The following is a 25768-nucleotide window of genomic DNA, read 5'->3' as shown; positions in this document are numbered from 1 at the left end:
TCGCAATTTGTGTTAATACTGAACCCTAAAAAGCAAAGAGTTTCAAAGTAATCTAGCGCACATTTCTAACATAGGGGAATACGGGTAATCTGTTTTGCGGTAAGGGAGGAAATTATAAAATGCGCGTACGCAGCTTTACGAGCGCGCGGGTAATTGAAAATGAGCTCCTTCCTACATTTTTGTAGTTGAACGCCGTATTTATGGGCTCGCTTTTGTTTGTTTCGTTTCGGCTACCTTAAAAAACGCCACTCTTTAAAGTTGAGTGCAAATGAGAACTCTTTTGTTGAAGTCGGTTAAAAAAGATTAATACTTATTACATTTTTAAGGTTACACATTTGTAATTATAATGACAGGTGCAAAAATGTCGTTTTGGGGACTTTGTTAAACCCAAAAAACTGCTATCGAACACAATTTCAAATTGCAAAATCATGATTTGATTTTAACACATAGTAAAAATGAAAAATAACATGATACCTTTGCCTACTATGGTAAAGAAATCATCAATCGTTGGTTCATTTTGTGTAACATTTCTTACGCTTGATTGTTGATGTCCAATTAGTTTTGGGATACAAAAAGCAATAAAACTACAGTGACTTCGTTATCAAGAAAGTTGAAAATAAACCATCTTAGAGCATTTGTTCGCGAATAAAACCGCTAACAAGTGTGCTGCACGTATAAAATACGACCATAACATAATTGCAAATTTTTATTACATTTCTGCGAATCGGGAACTAAATACAATTTGCCTATATCCTTCATTATTGCGGGTTTACAACGTACGCCATTACGAAGATCCATTTAACATTTTTACAATCTGTAATTGTATATTATAAAACTGTAAACGAGGCTGAGTTATGGGAATGGGGGGAGGGGGGATGGGCGTTGTGATGGGAAAGTGATAAAAGTAGAGTTTGTGGCGCTTTGTTTGTCTCAGACCATCTGACTGGATGTGTATCTTGAAACATAAAGTATGTGAAAATAATTACTATGCATTTTCATATGACTAAGTTGATAACGTGGTAATCATTGTAACGAGAAAGTTACAGTAGTTTATTTGTGTTCTAACTCAGTATGAAACGATACTAAAGAACCTACCTACACTCAAAAATTTGATGCGTATTTTAGAATGAAACTTAGAACTAGATTCAATATCAAGTAATTTATATTGAGGCTTTTGATCGGAATTTCAATATTCAAACAAGATTTATGTTTATGTTCGAACCGAGTCTTGAGAGACGTCTTATGATACGGAATATTTTTTTTGTTTGTTGTCAAAGTAAACATAGGAACTTTATTCCCATATAAAATTCATAGTTGTCTATAAAATAATAGATTTTCTTGTATCTAAGTTAGTTTACAGTATAAATAAATGTTATTTAATGTCATTTTAATCAAACGTCGTTAAATCTGGACGACTGTTTTATGATGCGCAGTTTACCCTTGTTACCGCGGTATAGAATTAACTCAATAATTAAAATAAGACTGTGTTATTTTACAGTCCACCAGTATGGCAATGCGAGATAGTATTGAAAATAAAACTTAATTCTAAAAGCAATAAATGTACTCTTAAATCTTTAAAAAGATCAGAAAATGAAACTGAAACGCCTAAAACACCTTACAAAAACACCTAAAGGCTACGGGTTACGCCAATCCTTTAATTAATCCCTAATAATATGCTTAAAAATGTTTTTCTTGTCTTATTTATCAATCCATAACCTAAGCCCCATCGCAATGCGAGATAGTATTGAAAATAAAACGTACTTTGAAAAGCAATAAATGTAAGTACTCATAACTCTCTGAAAAGATCAGAGATTTATGAAACTGAAATGTTACAAAAAAGACCCAAAAGTTACTTAACCTCAAATAGCAAGGTTAAAATTTACGTCACGTTTTAATTATGTTATAAACGATAACATAGCTTTAATAATATAAGTGTGGTTTCACGATTCCGGAATCGGGAGAAGTAGCGATTATAGATATGGGGCTCATTCCACAATTCAGTTCTTGTATTTATTGACAATAATATTTCAATTCAGTTCTAAAAAAGCTAATACCTACCGGTTCGTAAGTCATTAAAAAGTAGAGAGCACTGAAATATTATGCTTGAAAATCTTTTCATTTTGTCGTTTACACAATAAAACTTTCATAAAAGTTGAACTGTCAAAATTACCACTGAATTATGGAATGTCACTTCCACGAGTAAAAGTAATTTATACACATTTAAGCACTTACCTGATTTATAACTAAAATTATAAATCACATAAGAACGTAATCGGAAAAGACAAAATCATAGGTTGAAAAATTCAGAAGACATTTTAATGAAACATTAACTAAAGAGAAGACAGCGATTTTTACTGCCAATTTTTCGCGGATTAAAATTCAGAAAAATGTCTCCTAAATAGTTTACATTAAAGTCTAAACTCACCTAAAAGTCCTTTGTAGCTAGCCGTTCACAATTCTTCTGAGTTCGCAACACACAGCGACGCACAGCACGCGTCCTCACAACACACACTGGTAAAACTAAGTATCATTCGCAAAACAACTTCATCGACGATGATAGTACACCACTTATATTATTAATTTCGCTTTGCAGCATTTTCCTACAAAAAAGAAAATTAAAATAAAATAACATCGACATCACACACTATCACAACACTGTCACTTTAAATTATATTGCAAATTTCGCCACCTTCGTCCGGTCACTGGAAAGTGGAAATCACTACTGGTTAGTGTACGATTGATACTTGGTCAGCCCACTTTTATCTGACTAGTATTGTTATTACATTGTTTGTGTAGACAGAGACAGATGGTAATTATGTGGAAACCGAAGTTGCAATGTTACAAAGTTGCTTTGCATCGGCGGTAGGTAACAGGATAGCTGATGCCTTTCTGCATTGTGCTGTTACCTTCTGGCACGACTTTATTCGAGGAGTGCCTTTAAGACTGAAAAATGTGCCTAAATATCTCAATAAAACCTTTATGGATATCTATCAAAAATATTAATGTCACAGCAAAAAGAGAACAGTATTTTTATTTTTATTTGAAAAGAATATTAGTAATTTGTATTGCACAAATTATTTACTAATAGTCCCGTTAGACCTTCGTACTGAGCTGAATATGCTTTGGTCTTGTGTGGGGTTATGACAATTAAAAACAAAATAGCCCTTTTAAAATCGCTTTCATATTGTTACGACAAACGTCAATTTATTATTCTCAAAATTTTGATCAAAGTAGCAAAGGACATACCAATCGTATCCCTGTCAAAGCTCATTGCATTTTGCTCGTTAGATCGATTAGGTGCAATTGGCTAATGTCCAAGTTCAAGATAAAGACATGAGACGCAATAATGCGCGCGCGCATCGTAACGCTAGTGATGCACCGGTCAAAGTCTAGTCGGACGAATCGGTTACATTGTAGATACTAACACTTTTGCTTCTTTACGTAATGAGAAACAGTATACCATTGTTGTTTCTTAATAGATCTGCGATTTGTCACTGATTCCAACATTACTAGAGCGAACACAGATTTTAATGTTTACACTATTGATCTAGCTGTGCATTTTTTACCTTGAGAAATGGAGATTTGTACTATTCTTAGAATTATTTTAAGTTAAAAGTAAAGTGTATGATACAAGTATACTACCGAAAGCATGGAAAATGTAGGTACTGTTTAATTTATAAAAGCTTACTTTACGTAGAGTTCTGCAAGCACACAATTCATTGGAGTGCAAACATGAAACCTGCATCATTCCGTTATTAACTGGAGAAAACATTTATAGTTTCCTTGTATTTGTGTCGTGTAATTTTGAAAGTATTCGATTTAAATTTAATCGATGCTCTTTCGATTTCTGGCAACACTACCAGCTTCAAAGAAGCTGCATCGTAAATATTGAGGGGGCAATAGACGTCGTTCTCTTTACCGTCCGCCTTTCAATAATCTTAGTGTTGAAAATAAATGCCGAGGGTTGCCAACTTTTAACACGTTTACCCTAAGGTGAAGTCAAAATTAACACATGAATAGTGGGAAATACAAAATGAGTCAGTTTGCGGTAGCTACTTCGCTTTAGATTAAATGACGTTGCAATGTCGGTTACACCGGATTGATTATTTCAACCCAGCTACATTAAAATAATGTAGTTTGTTGACACATAGTAGGGACTAACTGAAACGACATGACTTGGTGGTGTTATTCTTATTTGTATTTTACTATTAAATGGTATATATTTTCAACTCTACTTAAGTCAATTATTATAAGTTGGCAACACTAGACTGGACTTAGTAACTCTTGATTTAGGCGGCGAAGATTAAAATGTCAGAAATGTCATGGTGAAGTCAAGAAAACTTTTCCAAGGCTTTTTGTTCAAAGCACAATTGAAGTGTTTATTGAGATATTTAGGGACACAGTATGATTGTAAGTATTGCAAATTCAGATTCCGAATGCATTTTACTGTTTGTGTTTATAGCCTTTGAATTGTAAACAATGATACTTTTTACTTAACTATGCTAACGTCTGAATAAGGCGTGGAGTTTATTCCATACTTGACATTTACTATGTTCCATTCCCATCTTTAGCTATAAAAGTCCTCATCAAAGGACGTATACTGTAAATAGGGATCGCGTAAAATTATATCATTGTTTTGTTTGCAATTCAAAGCGCACTGAATCATCGCATGCGCACGAGTGTGTGTTGTGTGATATTAATACATCGACGTGCGAGACAGACAATAGATAAATCAATTGGCTATAGCCGGTGGCTTGGCGATCGTCAATTATTAATTTGCCTTTGCCCTGTGCCATTAAACTGGGAATCAAATCTCGCGTCTAAAGGAGACACGTTCTCGATCCTTCTTTTGCCTGGATAATATATTTTATCTCATCAGGATCTTGCTGTAAAATACGGAAACCTATTCTATTGTTTTATCTTTGTTACTTGGTAAGTAATAGTTGCTGTGCTACATTTGTAGGACATTAGAGAATTAGATAAGGACTTAGGCCACCGGGCATACGAGTCTTCCAGCGAATTGGGCCACTTTTAGTTTGGTCCACGGGCCAAGTCGCCGCACTGATTTTTTAAATATTTTTTCTTCCGGCATCTGGGCCCACTCTAAGATTCTAGAGAAGATTTTTGTTGATTTGGTATTTATCGATAAAACAATAGGAGGCCCAGTTACAAATCAGACCAAGCTAAAAGTGAGTCAAGTCGCTGGAAGACTCATCCACCAATTTTTTATTTTTAGTTCAATATTTTATTTTAATATTTTCATACCAGTAGTACAATCAATCAAGACAAGATTAATATTTATATATGGGTCTTATTCAAAATGGACAGGTAATGAATATTCATAACTGAAATCGAAATAATGAAATTGAAATGAAAATGTCTGTGCATCACAACAGCTTTTAATTTCTTTGTTTTTCAATAAATTTTCATGCCGAGCAAATAAGTGGTATTTTTATGCTCACATATATTATGTTTTATTACTACTTATTATTCTGTACTGCATGTGACTAGTAACGATGTCTCTACAAATAGTGTTTAAATCTATGTATTTTTGTTCTACGTTTTTTATTAAGGTATTCCCATTGAAAGTATAAAAGAAACTTTTTACTTTTTTTTAATAAAAACAAACTAAAGACAATTAATATTTGGAGATAATTTGATGTATTAATTACAAGGAAATTATTCAAAGGTTTGACTGTGTGTATTTCGTATTTCTGTTTCAAGGCTGTTATCAAGTTATCATATTAAGATCTAAATAAAGATAAAGTTAAAATCTAATTTAAATTACTAATAATAAATATCACAGAATTGAAACAGCCCTGAAAATAATATCATCATGTCTCTGTTGTGTGTCATGTCAGCCACAGCGTTCCGACTTGATTAAAAATACAAATACTCACGTTATGAATCTAATTTAAATGGATCTTGTGATATTTTTTTTGTAATGAATCATTGCAACCCGAAAGATATCGCTTTGTAATGATGTTCTTCTTTGATACTGAAAAACAACATGAAATATTTCAGTTGTTAAAGTTAAGGTAACCGCTAAGTTATTAATTAATTTTAAACTAGAATAAACTAGAAAAATTGCTAAAGTAAATCTGTGAGTAAAATCTCAATACTTTGTAAAATATTATTTTATAATTTGAACGCAATACTGTGGCGGTGTATGTATTTTTTGGCTGTTTGTTAGTGCGTGTATTTATGTGTGTGTGTGTTTTGGAAAAACTATATTACTATTAAAGTCCGTACTGGCGAGTCGAGTTCCTCAGCTCTAAGCCGTCGAAGATGTTGAGGTTGTGCTTCCGCGCGTACTCGTTGATGATCATCTTCCCTGTGGACAAACGCCAGCTATCGACACTCGCATAGCACAACACTATAATGGAAAAAACTGCACATTTTACACAACATAAAAATAATTTAAACATAAAAGCAGCCGACTCGATAACATTTTTTATTATAATTTCATAATAAACAATAATTTCATGGAAATGACATTATTTCAACACCTAGTGAACATCAAAATAATTATAAATAAAAAAATACTAATTGTGCTCCGAGCGTGTTACGCGTGTAATTAATAGTAAGTAGTGGTATATTAATAAGGCATATAAAATAACAATAAAACATAGCTTCTACTAAGATATTAAAGATTATTTAATAATGAATGATGTATGAAATGGAACGGAATTAATCAGTGAATCAACAAGCGCGATAAGTGAATATTTAAAAATCAAGGATTTTCCCAAGTCATTATATTCGACGGATACAGGATTATCTTTTTGTGTTGCAAATATGTACCTAGATAGGCTATTAAATACTGAGAATATGACTTTTGTCGTTTAACTTTTGCACGTTGTTAAATTAACTATAATCGCACGTGAATGGGCCCTCGGAAACGATTTGCTCAAACATCATTACATAAAGGAAAATATTCTTGAAAAATTCATTTATAAATAAATAATAAATAAATCTTTGAACAATTTCACACAGCGCCAGCTAGCCCCAAAGTAAGCAACTTAATGCTAGTGTTATGGGTGCTAGCTTAATGGATATACTACTAATATACTTTTTTTTAAATACATAAATATTATACATAGTCACACCCAGAGTACCCAGACCCGTCACATAAATTAAAATTCATCATTTCGATTTCAATTTATGTCACTATTCTTGTGGTCGTCGGAACAGCAAATTAGAAAACGAAAGTGGATCGATTTGAATTAAGAACAATTATTTGAAAATATAGAATGTCACTTATTTTTCTAAACGTTTTATGGCTTGGTTGTTTTTTTTCGGCCAAAAGAAAATAAAACAATGGAATAAATCTCAGAAAGTTTCCAAACTTACTATCATAATTACATACCAAGCCATAAAACGTTTAGAAAAATAAGTGACATTGTATATTTTCAAATAAGCTACCGAACAAGTGGCCAAGCATGCTCGCCAAGCTTATCCCCCGAAGGACCGTTTGCCCAACCACGCCCAACTTATCGACAAATAATTGATAATGTATTATGCATGAACGAATCAGGAATACATTAAGTAGTTATATTGCCCGGCTGATTTCCAGTTTTCAAGTAGTTTGTTATTTTTAATGGAAAATATAGTAAGTACCGTTGAAGAGAGGAATTTACAAATTGATGTTATTTTCTTAAGTAAAATCTCGTTTACGCTACAAAGAGCACAGTTAAGTGAATCATTGACATAGCACTTCCTTATTGAAACAACATTAAATATGCAGATGAGATTAATCCATGTAAGTAGGGGGTAATTTTAGATTAGGTACACTACACTTTATAAGATTGATACTTTTATAAGAAATAAAATTGAAAAAAATAAGGCAAAGTTCTGTCCGATCTTGTGGCAATATTATCGATTATCTTACTTAATCGAGATTTGCAAATTAAATATATTTATATTTTCTTGTGCCTATTTATTCTCATTGTTGTATCATTTTTTTATTGATACGCTACGTAGATATTCTGGATTGTCCGCGGGCTAATTACATCGTGGCCAGTCGACACTGAGCTTTATCTTTTAAATCAGCTAAATGGAAGTTATGTCACCAATTCGCCATGTCAGGCACAAAACGTAGCTTTAAGTGCCTTTTCAATATTCAGACAAATGTAGCACAAAATTAGTTTTAATAACGCAATTATTGTCTATTCTTAATTTAAAGAAGTGATACTTTTATTCTTGTACTCATAATAGTGAGGTAATCAAGCTATCATTTCTTCTTCTTCTTTTTTGATGATGTTGGCAATACACGTCGAGGTCGACTTGATTTGTGCCATTTTCAAGTATACTATAAGTGATACAATTTACAAAAATCAAGTAATGATTTAATAAACGATGATAGATGATATACCTATATATGATGATACCCCTCCCACCCTTTGAGTCTCAGTAAAATGGTGGTGCTTTACTGAGACCTCCTATGGACAACTTGAGAGAACCAGAAGAATCACAATGCACTGTTTTGCTTCACTTGCCCACACTCATGCACGTTCACGAACACTCAATGGTTAGTAATCCACCATTATTACACATTAATAGTCGCCCAAACACGAATTTGAGAAAATAAAACAAAACCGCTAACATGACGCTTCAGATTCCCGCCAAGAAGTCAGCTATCATTTTATCAACACGAGCGACTCCGCAGTTAAAAGCAAGTATTTTTTAGTTAAATTGTCTATGTTGCGGTGGTCCTCGAATCGCTGGCCGGTTTGCCCATAACAGAAACATTGTGCATGTTTTTAATTTCTGTGACGGGTCTGGGTGTTACTATGTATAATATGTATGTATTTAAAAAAAAGTATATAAGTAGTATATCCGTTAACTAGCACCCATAACACAAGTATATTAATTGCTTACTTTGGGGCTAGATGGCGCTGTGTGAGATTGTCCAAAGATATTTATTATTTTTTATATTAAGGAGGAAACTATAAATAGCATATTAAAGATATTTATTTCTCAAAAAGATTACAATGCAATCACTTACAGAGAAACATTAATTTGTCTTAATAATAATAAACAATACAAAAACGATTTAGCGTAGCAGTTCTATTAAAAGTGATTTTTTATTTTTATAAAGTAGGTAGGTGCAAATAAAATACAAGCCATTCAGTAAGTCACTGCGCGGCGCGGCGGCGAGCATGAATAGGTACAATTCGAAAACATGTTTTGTACTTTTTAATTATTGAAAAATTAAATTATTTACAAGCAAAGGTCCATTTATCATTTAATATATGTAAATAAAATTGGCCAGTGACATTAGCGTTGAGGTAAAGTAAATTTAATAAACTTTATAAATAATATGAATTAATTTTGGATGCGGTTGAAAAAAATGTCTGACGCCTTTTTGACATTTAGGCGACAATACACCGACTTGATAATTACCACAGGCGCCAGTGCGGGCCTTATTATGTATTCTGTGGTACCTTCCAACGTCCTGTGAAAAATTAATGTTAAAAAGCTACTTTCGAATTTAATGAGCCACTTAAAAATGAGTTTATTAATTTTTACTTTTGGTAATTAGACTGCATTTAAATTTTAACGTACAGTGATTTATATTAACACAAACAATGCTACCGCGTTCATTTGTATAATTTCAATAATATTGAAATTAATTTTACTATGAAATTTCAATGTTTCAATTAATTTCCTAAACTTGCTGTTCCTTTACTAATAAGACCGCTCAAATTTTTGACGTATTTTACAGTTTTAATAAAAATGTTAACTACTTATTTCGATTAAGTACAATTTCTGTAACTTATTAAATATTTAATGATCGGAATCGTTTGCCGAATGATCCTAATTATTGTATCCTGCGATGCTTATGTTAGCATCAGATTTTAATTGAATTAACACATACCAATGTTTTACAAATGCAGTTTTTTCCAAGTTAAAAAGTGTACCGATGAACATGTTATTTAGCAGTTTAAACAGACTGTTCTCTGATACTTCAATTTTCATGAAAAAACAGTTGATTAATAATGTATTAAAACTTGTAACAAATGCATTGATTAAATGTTAAATAAAATGTTCACTGGTACAAAGCTACAGTCGCGCTTGACAGAAACCCTTATTTTTCTCCACTGAATTGATTACCCATTATGACTAGTATGTTCGTCATTGAAGATCAATGGAAAAATAAAGGTTTTGAAATTAATACTCCTTTTCACGCTCTCGTACGTATTTAAAGAAGAATAACTTAATTCTTTTGATAGAATATAAAAGATCTAAGTAAAAGCAGCGAAAAGGAGTATGTAAACTTTCGTATCTTAATAATAATATTCGGTATTCGGTGAAGATGTTTAAAAACTTGAAGGTCTGATTGAATATTTGATACAATATAAAATTCAATGTGTATAGTAGGCAGAAGGGTAGCCGAAAGTAAAGCTCCGGAAGTATAATTTCCATAAGTTCCTGACAATACTTTTAACAACCACAGTTCAGTCACATATTTTAACCTTCGGCCATGTATCTCGCCGCAGTAACGACTCCATAGAGCGTCTCGTAGTGCAGGGAAAGGTTGAGGGCACTAGACCACGTGGTAGATCACCAATGAGATGGACAGACCAGATCAAGGCCGTAACTAAGTGCTCGGAACGAAAGAAAAACTGCAGTCCGCGAGGAATGGCGCCGTATTGTGAGGAACATCACTCATCGTGATTCACAATGATGACCACGGCCACTCTGACAAGAGTGTACCGACTGAGAATAATACGTAACAGGGGGAAAATCTGGTACTTTCTTAATTCAAAACCCCTGAGCCTGCATCTCACCTGATGAAAAAGTGAAAGTACAGAAGAACTGTAACCTCACCTCCAACCGCCGAAACACAACAAAACATTGTTATGTCCACAAACTTAATGGTACTTAATAGTAATCGTTTCCTAGTCCGTACAAAATCATCGTTTATCACAAAATGTCCTGAAATGTATGAAATGTGCGGAAGGCTATTTTTGCGTCACTTCAGAATATCTCATAAAAGTTTTACTGCACGGGGGAAGGGAGGTTTCAAATCAAGCTCACCTCAACCTACTAGGTTACTAACTCTTAAAATTTAAATCGTTTTCTATAGATTTATCCGGGCCCTAGTTTTTTTTTTGCCATGTAAAGTGATTTTTTGAGATATTAACATCGTCACCGAATACCTAAGGTGGGTACAGACGACAGCACATCAAGCTAACCTAGTGACATCTTAAGCGTTTGTATTAAGAGCGAATTACCAACAGAAATGTAGAGCCGATGTGCTGTTGTCTATACATTTACAATACCATGAGGCATGCACGAAGTTCGTAGATGCGTTCAGTTCGTGCAATGGAAACTGACAACTTTGTAAGTCCAGTCAGCGTCAAATACTTGGCTGAGTTGCACCACCTAACTTTAACGGTAACTATAACGATAACCGGTGCTTTTTGTATGTAGTTTGACAGATTGTTGACGTTTGTCAAAGTTAAAGTAAGATGGTGCAGCCCAGCCTTAGTTCGTGACACCCAAGAAAGTTAACAACTCAACCTTATACCATTGTAATAAACCGTTGCGAACTTTGTGGCTGCTTTGGGTGTCACGAACTTTTGACGCTGACTGTAAATCTATATATATAAAAATGAAACCCGTTTCGCGTTGTCACGGCATCACGTGTGAACGGCTGAACCGATTTCGATAATTCTTTTTTTTAAATGTTTGTGGAAGTCCAAGGATGGTTCTTACGGAAAAAAATATTAAGAAAATCTCTACGCTAAGGCGGTACGAAGTTCGCCGGGTCAGCTAGTTGTGAATAAAATCGTCTCATAGAGACATTGAACTATCTCAATTAGCTTAATTTTACTTTGAAATGAAAGATAGCTTTACTCATACAGTCAGCGTCAAATAATTCGTGACACCCAAAGTAGTCTAAAAGTTGACAACACAACCTTATTCCAATTGTAACAAAGACGTGTTGCGAACTTATTGGCTACTTTGGGTTTGGGTGTTACGAACTATTTGACGCTGACTGTATCACTAGATAGGGGAGACTGAGGTAAGTTGTAACAGAGGAGAGTGTACATAGTCGATTTTTTGTACCTTTTATTAACTACCAGCGAGCTCGTAACAGTACGATTTTAGTTCAAGTTTCAAGCTAACAAATACGCTTTGTTGCGAGCTCTCTTAGTTGATAGGTTTCCAAAAATCGGTGTCACAACTCTGTTACAACTACTTACTTTTGACATCTCACTATCAAATTTTATTCGACTTTGTTACAAAGATTGTCAGTTTCTATGGCACAGAATTAGCACGCTCCGTACAAGTCACTTGGCAATGTAAACACACCTTTATCCGACATACAGCGAGAAACTCCTCTGTTATGTTAGACAACTTAATTATAAGTGTTTCGTTCAAAATAAGTATTCCGCTGTGTGTTGCGTCGGACGTGACTAAACAATAGAAGGAACGTTCGCTTAGCGTATCGTTCTTGTAAACAAAACTTGGAAACGCACGAGGAAACAGTAATATTGTATGCAATTTTAACTTCACTTAGTCTAGACAAGTTCCAGGTTCTAAATAAACTACTTTCATATGTAAGAAGTTACATAATATTTCTAAATGCTTTTTACTGTAATCTCGTGAGCTTTAAAATGCAAATGATTTAGCAATGAGCAAACGACTTTATTTTAATCATTATGAAGGCGTAGTAGATCTGATCTATGATTAAGTGAGCTTTAAAATACATGAAAAAGACGAGTAAAAAACACAAAAAGTAGTCGAAAATGTTGTCTTATTATTTCAGCAACTTGTTGCCGGGTGTCATCTGTCCATCTTTGGCGGTCTTCTTCTGCCGCGGGTGTTATTGTGGGTCTCCACTCCAAGGTCTTTCTGGCCCAACGATCCTGGTTTATCCGTGCAATGTGTTCTGCCCATCTCCATATACGGCTCTCAATCTCTTCCACCACGTCGCTGATGCAACTGGTCGCGGTCGGTGGAAGGTGGAAGAGAAGGCCTATGTACGAAGACGAACCCCAAAGGCATTTAAAGATAGATAGATTTCAGCAACTAGATATTTCAGGGATCCAAGAATAACTATTATAAAGAGATCACTTTATGTCATATTGAGCCGGAAGCATTCGCGCAGGAGAAAGGATCGAATTTCGTGTTCGTTGATAGCTATGGCATCTGTATGAGATAGTGCCTCCAAGAAAACCCATATTATAGTTGACAGAATGTGCTTAGAGTTCTCTGAACGGGTGGAAAGCAATTTGACACTCTACAGTGAATCATTATAATGACCCATATCAATCTTGTCTAAGACACCTATTAGATGTTCTACAAGAGATACTGAATTTCAAATATTGACTAAGAAATGCTTAAAGTAGGTAGCCACTATTTTCAGGGTAATAAGTTGTCCATCACAACTGGTGGATAAAAACGAGTAAAATATCGCCAATGAGTTTTAAAAATAATCAAATCGATAAATTGGATTCGATCAGTTAAAACAAAGGTTGTTTATTTCTTTTCAATGGTCAGGGCATAGGCAAACAAAGGCCAGCAGTAAAATCACTTAATCCATTCTTTAGAAGAATAAATAATCTTGATATTTTGGCTCTTGCTGATCGAAAAGGACAGATGACCTCATAAAGGTTGTAGGAAGGCGCTATATGATTAAAACTAACTAATACGAAATGGGAATCTGGGAGACTAAAGGTATTTCAACCGAGGATATTTCATCCTCAGATGAATTGTCTCCCTTTCAAATTGTTAAGTGTCGAATCATCTACAAAGTATTTATCTTGAGATGAAAAGTCACCGCCTATGGCCAAAGGCCTATGTTCAGCAGTGGACGTTCTGTGGCTGAAATGATGATGATGATCCAAAAGTTTCCATACAGAATCTGACCGTTTGCTCATTGCTCTCACTGCTCTTAAAACTAAATTATCATCTATTCAATAGACTTACCTTCATCAATCTTCCTCGAGGCTTCGTCCAGGTCGCTGCCCGCGTAATTCAGGATGACCAGCACGAGGGGCATCATCTCCCAGGAATAGTGGAACTTCTCTAGGAGTTTGTGACAGTTTTCCACCAGGGTTTCTAGGGACACCGCTGGAAAAAAAGAAAGGAACACGTTATTTACGTGTAGTATTTAGTACCTACTATTAATTACATATTTTATTACTGTAGTAGGTATGTAGTTACTATTACTATAAACTCTTCCTATGTTCTTCTCATTAATTTCGTTGCAGGTCCGATGACAGTGATCTTTTCCCCGGGAGAAACTTGGCCTTCACTGGTTGGGTTTTTATTGGCGGTCAAGCTGTAGATCCTAGCTACACAGGAGTTGTAGCGGTGGGAACGAGAGGTGGGAATGGTCCCGTTAGTATTTAGTACTAATATAACTGGATGCTGGAAGTAGGACCGGTTAGTTGTGGAAATCCTTGGGGAGTTCTTTTTCCAGGCCTGAGGACGTCATTTGGCTGAAATGGATGAACGAACTTGTATAACGCAAAGGCGTAGGGCTACATTTTTTTAAGAACTAGTAATTTGGGATAGACTTAATTACAAAGGTTTACCCCTCTTAACCTCTAAATAAAAGCGTTTTACTTTACATTTTAATTATGATTTATCCTCGCCAAATTGAGTGTACTTATCACAAGCCGATCTATCAAACTTGTCGAATTTGGACAGGGCTTGGTATGCAAATAAGACGAATAAAATCTTAAAAGATTTAACATCAGAAAGACAGCTGTCCAAGTGTTATTGACTCCAGGCAAAGAAGCCTTTCTGACAATTAAATCTTAAACAAATAAAAACCCAATATTTTAATTTTAAAGTTTTTAGGCTCTTACTAGCACACAGATCCTAATGTTTTGAAGCTATACGCCCGTATTCACAAACATTACTATGAGGTCTCACAGTGCGCGTGGACGCACAGGATCACACACGAAATAATCACAGAGCTCTATTCAACGCTGTGCCACAAGCTGTGCGTTCGATTTGCTGCTTCACTTGAGCAAGCATCGTTTGTGAATACGGCGTTAGTCCGCTTACTTATAATACCCAGTTTGCATTGATCTTTCCGAAAAGGTGCTTAAGATTTATTTATTTTCCTTCAAATCCTATTAAGTAAGTAAAATACATACGAAAGTTTATAGATGGATTGTTACTCTATGACGCTAAAAGTCATTGAACATAATATTTTGATGAAACTTTACAGAACCTAAGAATAGTAAGTAAAGTATTCATTATACATCAGGACAACATAGAGGTTATAATTTCTAACTCAACGGTTATTGGTCAATTACAACGATTCTTACGTTCAAGTAAGTCGGTCTTCCTGTAACAAATTGAATTTCAGGTGGGCAAAGTCGCTGACAAAAGCTAGGTATAATAATAAAACGGCACTTTCATTCAAGCTTCTCACAGCGCGACTTCTGCTTAAGCCGTCATGTAAATATTTACATTATATCCAATGGCATTGTTTACAATAGCCGTGAAATTGTCATAATGTAAATATACAGTCGTTTGACGGAACTACTTCAGGATTAATTCGGGGAATGTGCAACTCAAGAGCTATGGGAACAAAGAGTCGAAATAGTTTAGATTACTGCTATGACTCAAGTGTTACAAATGCTTGCTTTCATTACACTTATTTATATTATTAAAAATACCAGAATGATATTATTTGTTGTTAGACATTAACCTGGATTAATCTAAAAAGTTCAAGACTAGATAGAGCTTTTCTTTAAAGTTATTTTAACCAATTTTACTAACCTTAGATTAAGTTAATTTTTGTATTACTAACCCACAAAATTATGGATTTAAATTATCGGAAAGAAACAATATTTATTTTATTTATTTGGGTATTAGAGCTTATACGGACGGGAAGACGTTAAACGTGGGCAGGCCTCCTACTAGGTGGACCGACGATCTGGTAAAGGTCGCGAGAAGAACCTGGATGCGGGCAGCGCATGACCCTTCATTATGGAAAACCTTGGGGTAGGCCTTTGTCCAGCAGTGGACGTCATTTTTCAAGAGCTTTTTGTTATTAGGTAAAACAATAAGGCACGACACAACCACTTGTAACTTTGAATTACTTACAAAGGGGCTTGCAATACATATAGACAACTGAGCAATATTGTATACTTTCCTGTATATACGCCTGAAGCAGTGTTGCCTAGCTCAGAAGTTTAAAATGAACTGTAACTCAACCCTTTACCAAACTCTATCAAAATCCAGGTGGCCTGCCAATCAGAATCAAGTAACAATATGTCAGCCGTTATTATTATTAATCTTATTGTTTTACTGACCACTATCATAGCTTTATAGAGCACTTAAGTATCGTAGGTGATCACAACAGACCGAAACATAATAGTCGATTGACATTTATATTCCTTGGCGGCCATAATTTGTGCAAAACACTGATCTGATTGTAAAATCGCGTTGCATTACTTGTACTGCATTGAGATACCAACGTTAATAGCTGTCAAGTATTTATGGGCCGTTTGAAAAGCTATTAGTTATGTTCATTGATTTAGTTTCTGTAGATTTACAAAGAGTTTACACTATAAATAAGGTGACTAAAAGTTTCCTAATTATGTATATGGTTGTTGCAATTCACTAAGGCGGGTGAGCTTTACATCACTACTGTTCGTTTTTCAAAAGTTTTGATAGACATTACCCTATCGTAAAGATCACTCGCCTTTGTGAGTTGCAAGAACTATAAGGTAAAATACTTATTTATTTTATTTCGTTTGCCTAACACCTATCAACGATTTGCGTCAAAATTGACTTGAAACAAATCTATCGATGCGATTGCGGTCAAATACCTGCTTGTTCTGCATAAAAAAATATTTCTATAAATCTAGAGTGACTTTTCCTGATGTCAATTAATATTTTTTGTTTTAATTTTCTTAATTGATCTAATAAAGTGTCACGTTACAAAAATAAAAATGTCTTGGAATAAACGACAGCATAAAAACTTTATTGTGAATTAAATACAAACTACGTTAGTGTTGGCGATGTATTTTATATTATTTAACGGAAGTAGATACTAGGTGTAGATCTGTAGATCCATAAGCGTTGATAGTTCTCGGAAAGTTTCTCACAACTTTACAACGTGAACATCGTACGATCTCCGCTTCGTTCCCATCACTATACAAGAACAAAGGTGCGTCGAGCAACAAAATCGACAATCGTCAGCCGTGAAACACAATCGAGACCGTAACCATAAACAAGGATTAAACATAATCGAGGTAGGTACGTCACTGCCGTAAAGCCGAGGCAGAAGGTCGCGCATCACGGCAGACACTTAGCTTTTTATGACTTCCTTTTGTCCACAAACGTGGCCGTAGGACATAAAAACGCTATTCAGCGCTAGAAAGGACACTTGGGCATACTTCGTCACGCTCTGAAGTGTACTCCTACGAGTACATATCACACATTTTCATGCAAGTCTTTTTAGAAACAGACAATGTCACTGCAGCGCGCTCTTTCAATACTTATTTTTAATATTTGGACCAGAGCATTCACTGGGCCCTTTTTTATGCATAAAGAAAGATGGTACCTATGTTTATTTTGAAATATATTACTGTTTGTCATTGTTTATTTACTCTATAATAATTATATTTAAGTCAGAAAGATCACTTTTATATTGACAGTAACAGTGATCCAATAATGTAGGCTGTAATATTTTTGGACTTAATAAATATCAATTTTCATTTTCAAAGTCAAGCTGGCTTTTTCTAACTAGCAACCAAAATGGAAGGTTTCAACCGTTTATGAAGATTCTAAGTAATGCCCGTTCCCGAAGTAACAAATGCAGCAGCGACGCATTGCGCCAGACATCGGCCGGGTTTTACTACATCGCTTTTATGGCGAGATGGCTTTCCACTGTTCGGTTTACGACGCAACATGGCGTATCGCAGCATTACTTCATTAGCCCACGTCAGCTTTATCATGGATTGTCTGCCAGCAATCAAGCAATGCTACACATAAATCGATTTGGAAAATACTTACTTAAAGCGGAAAAACTATTATGATCTGTGCCACAGGCTGGGTATCGATAACTACAAATTACTGGCTGTTAACTTTTCATTCCAAGCTCATTTAAAAAACATAACTTGCATTTCGAATAACTCTAAGACGTTCTTTTTTCAAACTTAAGATTCCTACCCAAATTTTGGAATAAGCCCTAGGCGTCAAAACTCCCGCCATATTTCCCCGCTAATTAGTGCTGCTACTTTGTAACTCGGAATCGATATAAAAGAAATCGATTATGCACCTCACGTCGAAATGGTAGTAAAACTTTATTGACTTAAATTTTATGGTAGGAAAATCGAGGAGTGTGACGTTATACAACTTCGAGTGACTTTTATGGCTAAAGTAAGTCTCGCTGGGAATAAAAAAGTTAGTTTAAAAGTAGATACGAGCAAGTAGAGTATTTGGAATACATCTAAGAGAATTACATTAATTACAAATATTATGGCTTATAACTTCATTTTGAAGGTTTAAATCTAATGACAAAAATTATTAATGAAAATGCTTCAACTTCTGCCTGTGCCAGCTATAAATTACGGTTTAAAATAATTATGTTTTTTGGTTGATTCGTTTACCTTTTGTTTTGTTTTTTCTGTATAAAGCCTTAATTCTCGCCTATAAGCTCACAACTGCAAAATTTGAAATTCAGTGATGATTTAGTATGGCACTTCAAAAGCAAATCCAGCATAAATTCATTCCTGTCACGTTTTTACATAAAACGCGCTTTTCAAGTTGTCCGAGCGCGCATTAAGTGACATAAAAACTCGTTCCCCGCCACATTGCATTAGACAAAGTGAGTAAATATGTATGGTAGGCGTTTTACTGCGGCCTCCATCCACTACTTTTCCAGTGAACGGTTAAGAAACAATGGTCGTTTTATGGCGTAGCGTGTTTAAGTTAGTTGCGGAGATAAGCGGAGTGTAGGAATTTGAAGGAAAACTTGTAAAACTGCTTCACACTTATTATAACTGCGCTATTTTATCGACAGTCTTTTAGATTGTAGTTATTTTTTTAATTAGATCCCTTATCACTATCGCAATCTCGGCTGACGGAGAGATGTGATGTGCTGGGCCAAAATCCCAGAAGAAGCATAATTTTGTTTTTATTTTGTGCTTTTTCTGACACATTCATTTTAAATAGTATTGAGGTAATCAATTCTTAAATTAATACATTGTGTCAGTAGCGTTTTTATGGCTATAAATGAAATGTTTTGTCACAAGATAAGTATTCTATTAACAATACACCTATAGCGCACGAGCTTAATTGAAATGTGCATCTCTTATAACGAAGTAAATAAAATACACTGCGATTCAAATCATGGAATACCATTTAAAATTTATTATTAATATAAAATAATTACTAAAGCAATCACAAGTCAATTATGCAAAGTTGGCTAGTTTCAAAGCTTTAATAACATCGTTTAGGCAACAGATTTTAATGTTATTTATTAATCTTAGAAATCTCATAAAACTTCAAAGTAGTTATTAGTAAGAAATAAAAAAATAGTGTCGTTTTAGTTTAAACTAAACAGCATTTTACATGCAGGCAACATAATAGCCCATAAACTGCGAAAGGTCGCAATTAGGAATGGGTTTATACTGAATTTTAAAACCAAGTTTTAATAACAGTTTTAATCAGCAAAGGAGTTTTATGTTATATCGGTCAGGAGCGCAGAACTTTGACCGTTCGAGGTCATATTGGATTAACGGCGGACGTAAATCTTGGGTTTTAACTTTATGATCAGTTATTACTAAGTCATAAATCAGAGCCGAGTGAAGTACTCATATGAACCTGGCAAAGCACTAAAGTGTTGCGTTGGTTATATACGTAATTACAGCCAATACCAACTTCATTAACACTTCATTTTGAACAAGTCATTAGTACAGTTCGCCACCGACTAAAAATTTAATAAGCTGTTAAAAAAAACAACGAAACTATTAGCTGACCCAGTATTATGTTCGTACGCTTTTTTGCAGCGTCGTTTTAAATGCAAATGAATTTATTAGTATTAGTAGTGAGGAAAACCGCTAGTGAAAATCTAGTAAAAATCGATTAATGTTAAAATCGGTTAATGTTTCGAGAAAGCGTTGCCTCGTAATAACATTATAATCGTGCTATCCATCACTACGCGCGCGGCGTGATCGCGGCGGCGGCCAATGGCGGCGCTCAGCCACGCCTACCGCGCTCGCGATTGGCCGATGAGCCAACTTTGAATACAGAACCACTTTTTTTTCTCTAACGCCTACGTAAGCTCGGCAGGCTCACTCGTAGAGATTTCTGTTTACGTTGCTCTTGTAATGGCGCGGGGAAAAAGTTTTTCGCGCCAAATCGTGGACGCGGCCGTTCGTTTTTGAGCAGGCAATTAAAGTAAAAAGTTTTGATTTTTATTTACAGATAGCCTATTAAGTACGCACAAGTTTCCTAATGGCCTTTTTGTAACACTTCTTCACAATTAATCTGTAATGAAAAAGAACAAATAGGCCAGTAATAACGGTAGAGACGTTTTTATACTAAAAAAAGTTGTTAAACCTCTTTACTTAAACGATGTGGGCATAAAGTTTATAGACAGAAGTATCAACATCGTGACTTAAGTTTATCGAAGTCAACCAGGCTTTGCACCATAATTTTACTGGCTATTTTGAATAGAGAAAACCGTTAAATTTCTCATACGCGCCAGTTTGACTGCCGTTTTACTGAACGGACTAAGAACTATAAAGTAATAAGGACTTTACAACAGAATTGTTCCAAAGTAGAAACAAAAGACACTGAATCATCTTCCATTTACTAACCATCATCTAATAGACAGTTTAATTGTATAATTACATAGAATGTGCGTTATTGCTGGCTCACGTTGTTTTCTTACCCACGTGCAGAAGGAGGGCAATCATGTCAAGTACCTGTGCTACAACGACTTGATGTAGTTGTGCAAAATAATTTGAAACTGTTAGGCTGAGTGTTTAACTTTGACAAACGTCAAAAACCTGTCCAACTCCATACAAAAAGCACCGGTTACTGTCATTGTTATGGTTAAAATAAGATGGTGTAACTGAGCCTTAAAGTTCCGTACCAGAAGGGTGCCAATAGGATCGATTTAATAAGTTTTCTCTGTCAGACTGTTTTTCAGCGGGCTCTATCTATCTAAAATGTTATCTGATCTATCGAAATTTCGACAGAATATGTGTTTTTGTTCAGTATTTGTCCACTTGTCTTATACCGGCCTTACACCAATCTTCAATGGGTCCATATGGTGCATTAATAGCCAGTTGTTGCCCAATACAGATTGCGCTGAAACTAGGACTGAGGCATTTGCTAAGAAAGGATTTACAAAATGAAGCCCTAAAGAAATGAAAGGTAGGTCCAAAGTTTAACACGAGCCACTTGAGAAATACGAGTACCTAGCTAATCTTGCAATACAAAATCGATTGTTACAAAAAGTCAACTATTCGATCCTTATTTTTGAGTTTGTACACAACCATTTCAAGTAGAAAGTCTTTTTACATCATGCAATTAAAACGATCTTCAATTGTTTCAAAAATTTAACAAAACTAGTCTTGCATTTAAAATCGATTGTTTCAAAAATTTAACTAGCCAAAGCCCTAAGTTACTTAAACTAGTTTGTACACAATCATTTCAAGTAGAATGTCTTTTTACTGTAATAAAAACGATCCTCAATTGTTTCAAAAATCCAACAAAACCAGTCTTGCAATAAAAATCGATTGTTTCAAAAAGTCAACTAGTTAGATCCTTAATTTGAGTTTGTACACAATTTTTGATTCGTTCACGCTTGAGGGCGCGTCACGCCACCGAGCACGATCAAGCCTCAGGAAGTCGTTAGTGAACTACAACTTCAACAGTTACATCGACCTATATGATGAGTAATATGGCACAAGATTTCCGCGTCAGACCATGTTCTCTTATTAAATTGGCCTGGATGGTGTTATAGCACGCTTTATTGAGTGTAACATTTTAGTGTGGCTGTGGTTTAGATTTTGTTACAGAAAAATAAAAAGGTGATTGATTTATGTAGTTTTTTTTGGAGTTGGGGTTTAAATCAGTAACTAAAGGAAAAAAGAGAAAGATTTCTAATCGAGATTTTTTTGTAGAAAAGAACTTTCAAACTAGTTTTCATAATACAAAGTGTCACCTCGAACCTAAGTACTTTACCCGGACCAAAGAACGAATAAATCTGCACTAGAGTCAAATAGATACCTAGAGATGATGAGCTTTATTTTTTGAGCTTTATTTTTTGTGCTGAGCGGCTATTCTGGTTCTATGGAGTCCCAGTATCACTACGACCGGTACGAGTACCGATCTAATGATCGCCACCACTGTTTTCCTTACAGTTCGCCTCCGAGTTCTGCATCGAGAGATGAGTTAGTCAAAAAAGTAATTCACATGAAAGCTTGCAGAAAATGGTACAAAAACATACCTAGATCTACTTCTTGATTGAAATGCTTTTTGCCACCTTGGTGGTCCGAGGAATATACCACCATTGATATACGAGGCAGCAGTGCAAGGAAGCGTGGCCAAGCTGTGATTGGTGGTGTGAATCATACCACCAAAGCTGTGCGAAAAAGCTTAACGGAGCGAGGACACAAAAATCGCGGTTCAAAAGTTGAGTATTATTTTGAAGAAAAAAAACAGCAGTGTGTGTGTCGGACTTTTTTTGTATTTTTTTTTAAATTTTGCAGGATAAGCAAAGGCATACACCATACAGCCAAGTCTTCAGTTTTTAAATACTTTTTTTAACTTTTCAGAATGGAAAGAATAGATGTGTCACTTCTTTGGTTTTTTTATTTTATTTCCGACGTTAAATCTTGAGTTTTGTGCCAGTGTTGTAGTTTTCAAACATTACTTTAGGCTAGTTAGTGATTGCGTCTTAAAGAAAATTCTTGTTTGTTTTGTTTTTTGTACGTTACAAAGGCTCCACAAAACTTTTTTCCGGTTGAGCTGCAATGAAACATTTCAGTTGTTTATTTCCTCATTAATTTAGTGATTATTTCTAGTTATTACTAGTTTCCAGTTAGGTATGTTATTAGGAAACATTGCAAGCGTAAATTGTCTTAATTATCCGCTAATAAAATAATCATTAGGTCGTTTTATAACCTGCAATAGACTTAACTAAAACATGGCAGCTTATAAAACATATAAAATTAAGAACCTCAGAACCCTTAACAAAGAGTAAATAAATCATTTAGTCCTATTATTAGGGAGCACGACCCTCTATATTTTACCAAAGGCAAATGGAGGATTTGGTCTACATTCCCCAGTCAAGCCAGTCGGGTTGGGGAGGCCTGATATTCTCATATTGTCCCTTGGTCTCCTTTTACGATATCCGCGGAAAGAGTGAGATCTCTATTGTACTCTACTGAATCACACAAAAGCAGTTCATATTTCAAGTATTCCTTTAGGGGAGACCGAGGAGAGTTCTGACATCGTCGGTTTTTTGGAACTTAATTATTAACTGCCTGCGAGCTCCGTAACAGTGTGCGTTTTTAGTTTAAGTCTGGAGCAAACAAATACGCGCTATTGCGAGCTCGCTGATATACCTAGTTAATAGGTTTCAGAAAATCGACAATGTCACAACTCTCCTCGGTCTCCCCTAGTGGTTTTCNTGGTTTTTAGTTTTTCAAACTTTAATGATCTTTAAGTTCACACTGCAATGCACGTGCAAAGGCAAACTTCTACCCACGAAGTGTTTAATTGCTAAACAATAAACATATCGTGCAACTGGCGGCCATTCGCTACATTGTCGCCTTATTAATTACTAGTCCAGATCATGAAAGGGTCGTAAACTTTAATGACCCTCAGAAGGACACTGCGTCACAACGGAATCGTATAAAGTGCATAGTATTGCGTCAAGTTAATACTGCACGACTTGCCGTTAATATGATATATGGGAAAACCACGCAAGTTCATAAAATATTTTTTTTATTTGGTACTCTATGATAGTAAGTTTAACTCATTTTATCAACATAGGTAATAGAGGCATTTAGAATCCATCGCCAAACGAAAGATTTCAAATATCATTTCATGTTTATAAAATGGAAATTCAATCAAAAGTTCTTCTAAAGAAGAACTTTTGATTAAGCTTAAATTAAAATTTAAGCTTCATTTTTTCATTGTAGATGGAAATGAAAACCACAACCATGAAAATCATGTCAATAATATTAAAATCGCAATAAAAAAAAACGTAACGTCATTAACTCCACAATCAAAATCGAATCCTCCATTTATCTCTGGTATTAGAAGAGTCTGAAGTGGATACTAAATGTTCTGATGATGAGAGTCCTAAATATTGCAATTCACTTTCGAATGAAAAAATATTGTAGTTAAACAGAACTATTCCCACCACTGCAACTCCTGTGTAGCCAGGATCTAGCTCGACCACCGACAAAAACCCAAATAGTGCCAAGTTTGTCCCAAGGAAAGTTAAACTGTCATTAAACCCGCAACGAAATTATTCAGAAGCATACAGGAGGACTTCTAAATTAAATTTTGTACCTAACCTGAATGTCTACATTAAGAAACACCAAAATAAACCCCACTTCCTTTTGTCCCTACCGCAACGAGAAGAAATACCCAACACAACATCCGACGCGTGCCGTATCCCCAAACAAAGCGTTGTTCGGCCCAACACAAGTACAACACAATACAACAAGTAGGTATTTTGTGATAAGTTATCGCCGCTTCCGCTGGCAGTCACGTAGCTAAAGGACAAAGTAGCAGGGTGACCAAAGGGTTGGGAAAATTGAAAGATTTTTTTAGTTCAATATGGGCACATCGCTCTGAAAGGAAAAAGTAGGTAGGATGATCAAAGGTTTAGAAATAATGAAAATGAAAGAGGCTGACAAAGGTGAATGAGTTTCTTCTGCCACTTCTTCTCAGCACCAGCCCATAATATGTTGTCCCGAAGTGGGTAGGGCAAGTTATATTTGGGACGTGTATAAGCGCCCTGGAAAGAGCGATACTTTAATTATTTTCTATTAGATGGTTGTTATTACATAAATATTAATTGAAGCAAAAACTAAATCAAAATACAAAATTCATTCCATTCCTAATTCTATAAAATCTACGAAAATTAACCTCAAAATGTTTGCTAGAGTCAAACTACCTTGACGAATTAAGCAAACGAAATGCTAAATATGAGTATAGTTGTTAACCCTAATCAATTATAACCAAGCCCAGTGTTCCCGATGGAACAATTGTTCTTTGTGCCCGTATCAACCGGACGCTTCGTCACAGCCGCCCCTTGTGTAGTCTTTTGTTTTAAAACTCCTTTTCCGTAAAAGTCTATAACTGATTAATATTGATTCTAAATAGCTATGAGTAAGTAATGGAACTTTTTGAAAAAAGTTATTAGACAAAGAAAAAGCTCCACCCACATTGGAATGGCTTTTTATNCCTTTTAAAGCAAAATGTAATTCTGAATCAAGAAAAAAAGAGAACCAAACAAAAGCTCAAAAACTTAATAAATTAATAAATCATGGGTTTTGTGATTGTAATTTGGACCTATCTCAATCGTTCAGTAAAAAAAAATATGTTCACTTTAATAAAATTTGTCGGTTCAATTTAAGGATTAAAATTAAATAAAGCTTGTAAAAAGAGTGTAAATTGTACAACCTTCTAAATTATAAATGAATCGAAATATCTTTTGTACTTTATATTATTTGTTGTTAAAAAAGCTTTCCAATCAGTTCGTACATCCAAAGTCAATAACTCAGCCCGAAACAAGCCAAGTGGAACTTAC

General features: G+C 35.0%; 1 protein-coding gene across 13 annotated transcripts in view; it reads right to left on the bottom strand.

Annotated features, from left to right (window-relative positions):
- Positions 1-25768, bottom strand: part of dsx (transcription factor doublesex) — a 204150-nt gene that overhangs the window by 137112 nt on the left and 41270 nt on the right. For 2 of the 13 annotated variants that reach the window (XR_003656551.1, XR_003656552.1), the window contains exons 2-5: positions 13942-14085; positions 6253-6334; positions 5901-5998; positions 2426-2600 (exon numbers count right to left, since the gene is read on the bottom strand). Coding sequence is in view for 2 of the 13 variants with exons in the window: in XM_028315896.1 (XP_028171697.1) it covers positions 13942-14085 (144 nt within the window). In the remaining 11 variants the exon portion in view is untranslated. Of the gene's footprint in view, positions 1-2425; positions 2703-5900; positions 5999-6237; positions 6335-13941; positions 14086-25768 lie in introns of all 13 variants that reach the window. The other 11 variants (XR_003656556.1, XR_003656558.1, XR_003656555.1 and 8 more) reach the window with 6 other exon arrangements.

The sequence above is a fragment of the Ostrinia furnacalis genome, unplaced genomic scaffold (genome assembly GCF_004193835.3).
Source record: "Ostrinia furnacalis isolate ACB-3 unplaced genomic scaffold, ASM419383v2 OfSCF5357, whole genome shotgun sequence".
In the NCBI taxonomy this organism is placed as follows: Eukaryota; Metazoa; Arthropoda; class Insecta; order Lepidoptera; family Crambidae; genus Ostrinia; species Ostrinia furnacalis.
Note: the sequence above shows the minus strand (reverse complement) of the source record. Positions and strands in the feature narration are given on the sequence as shown.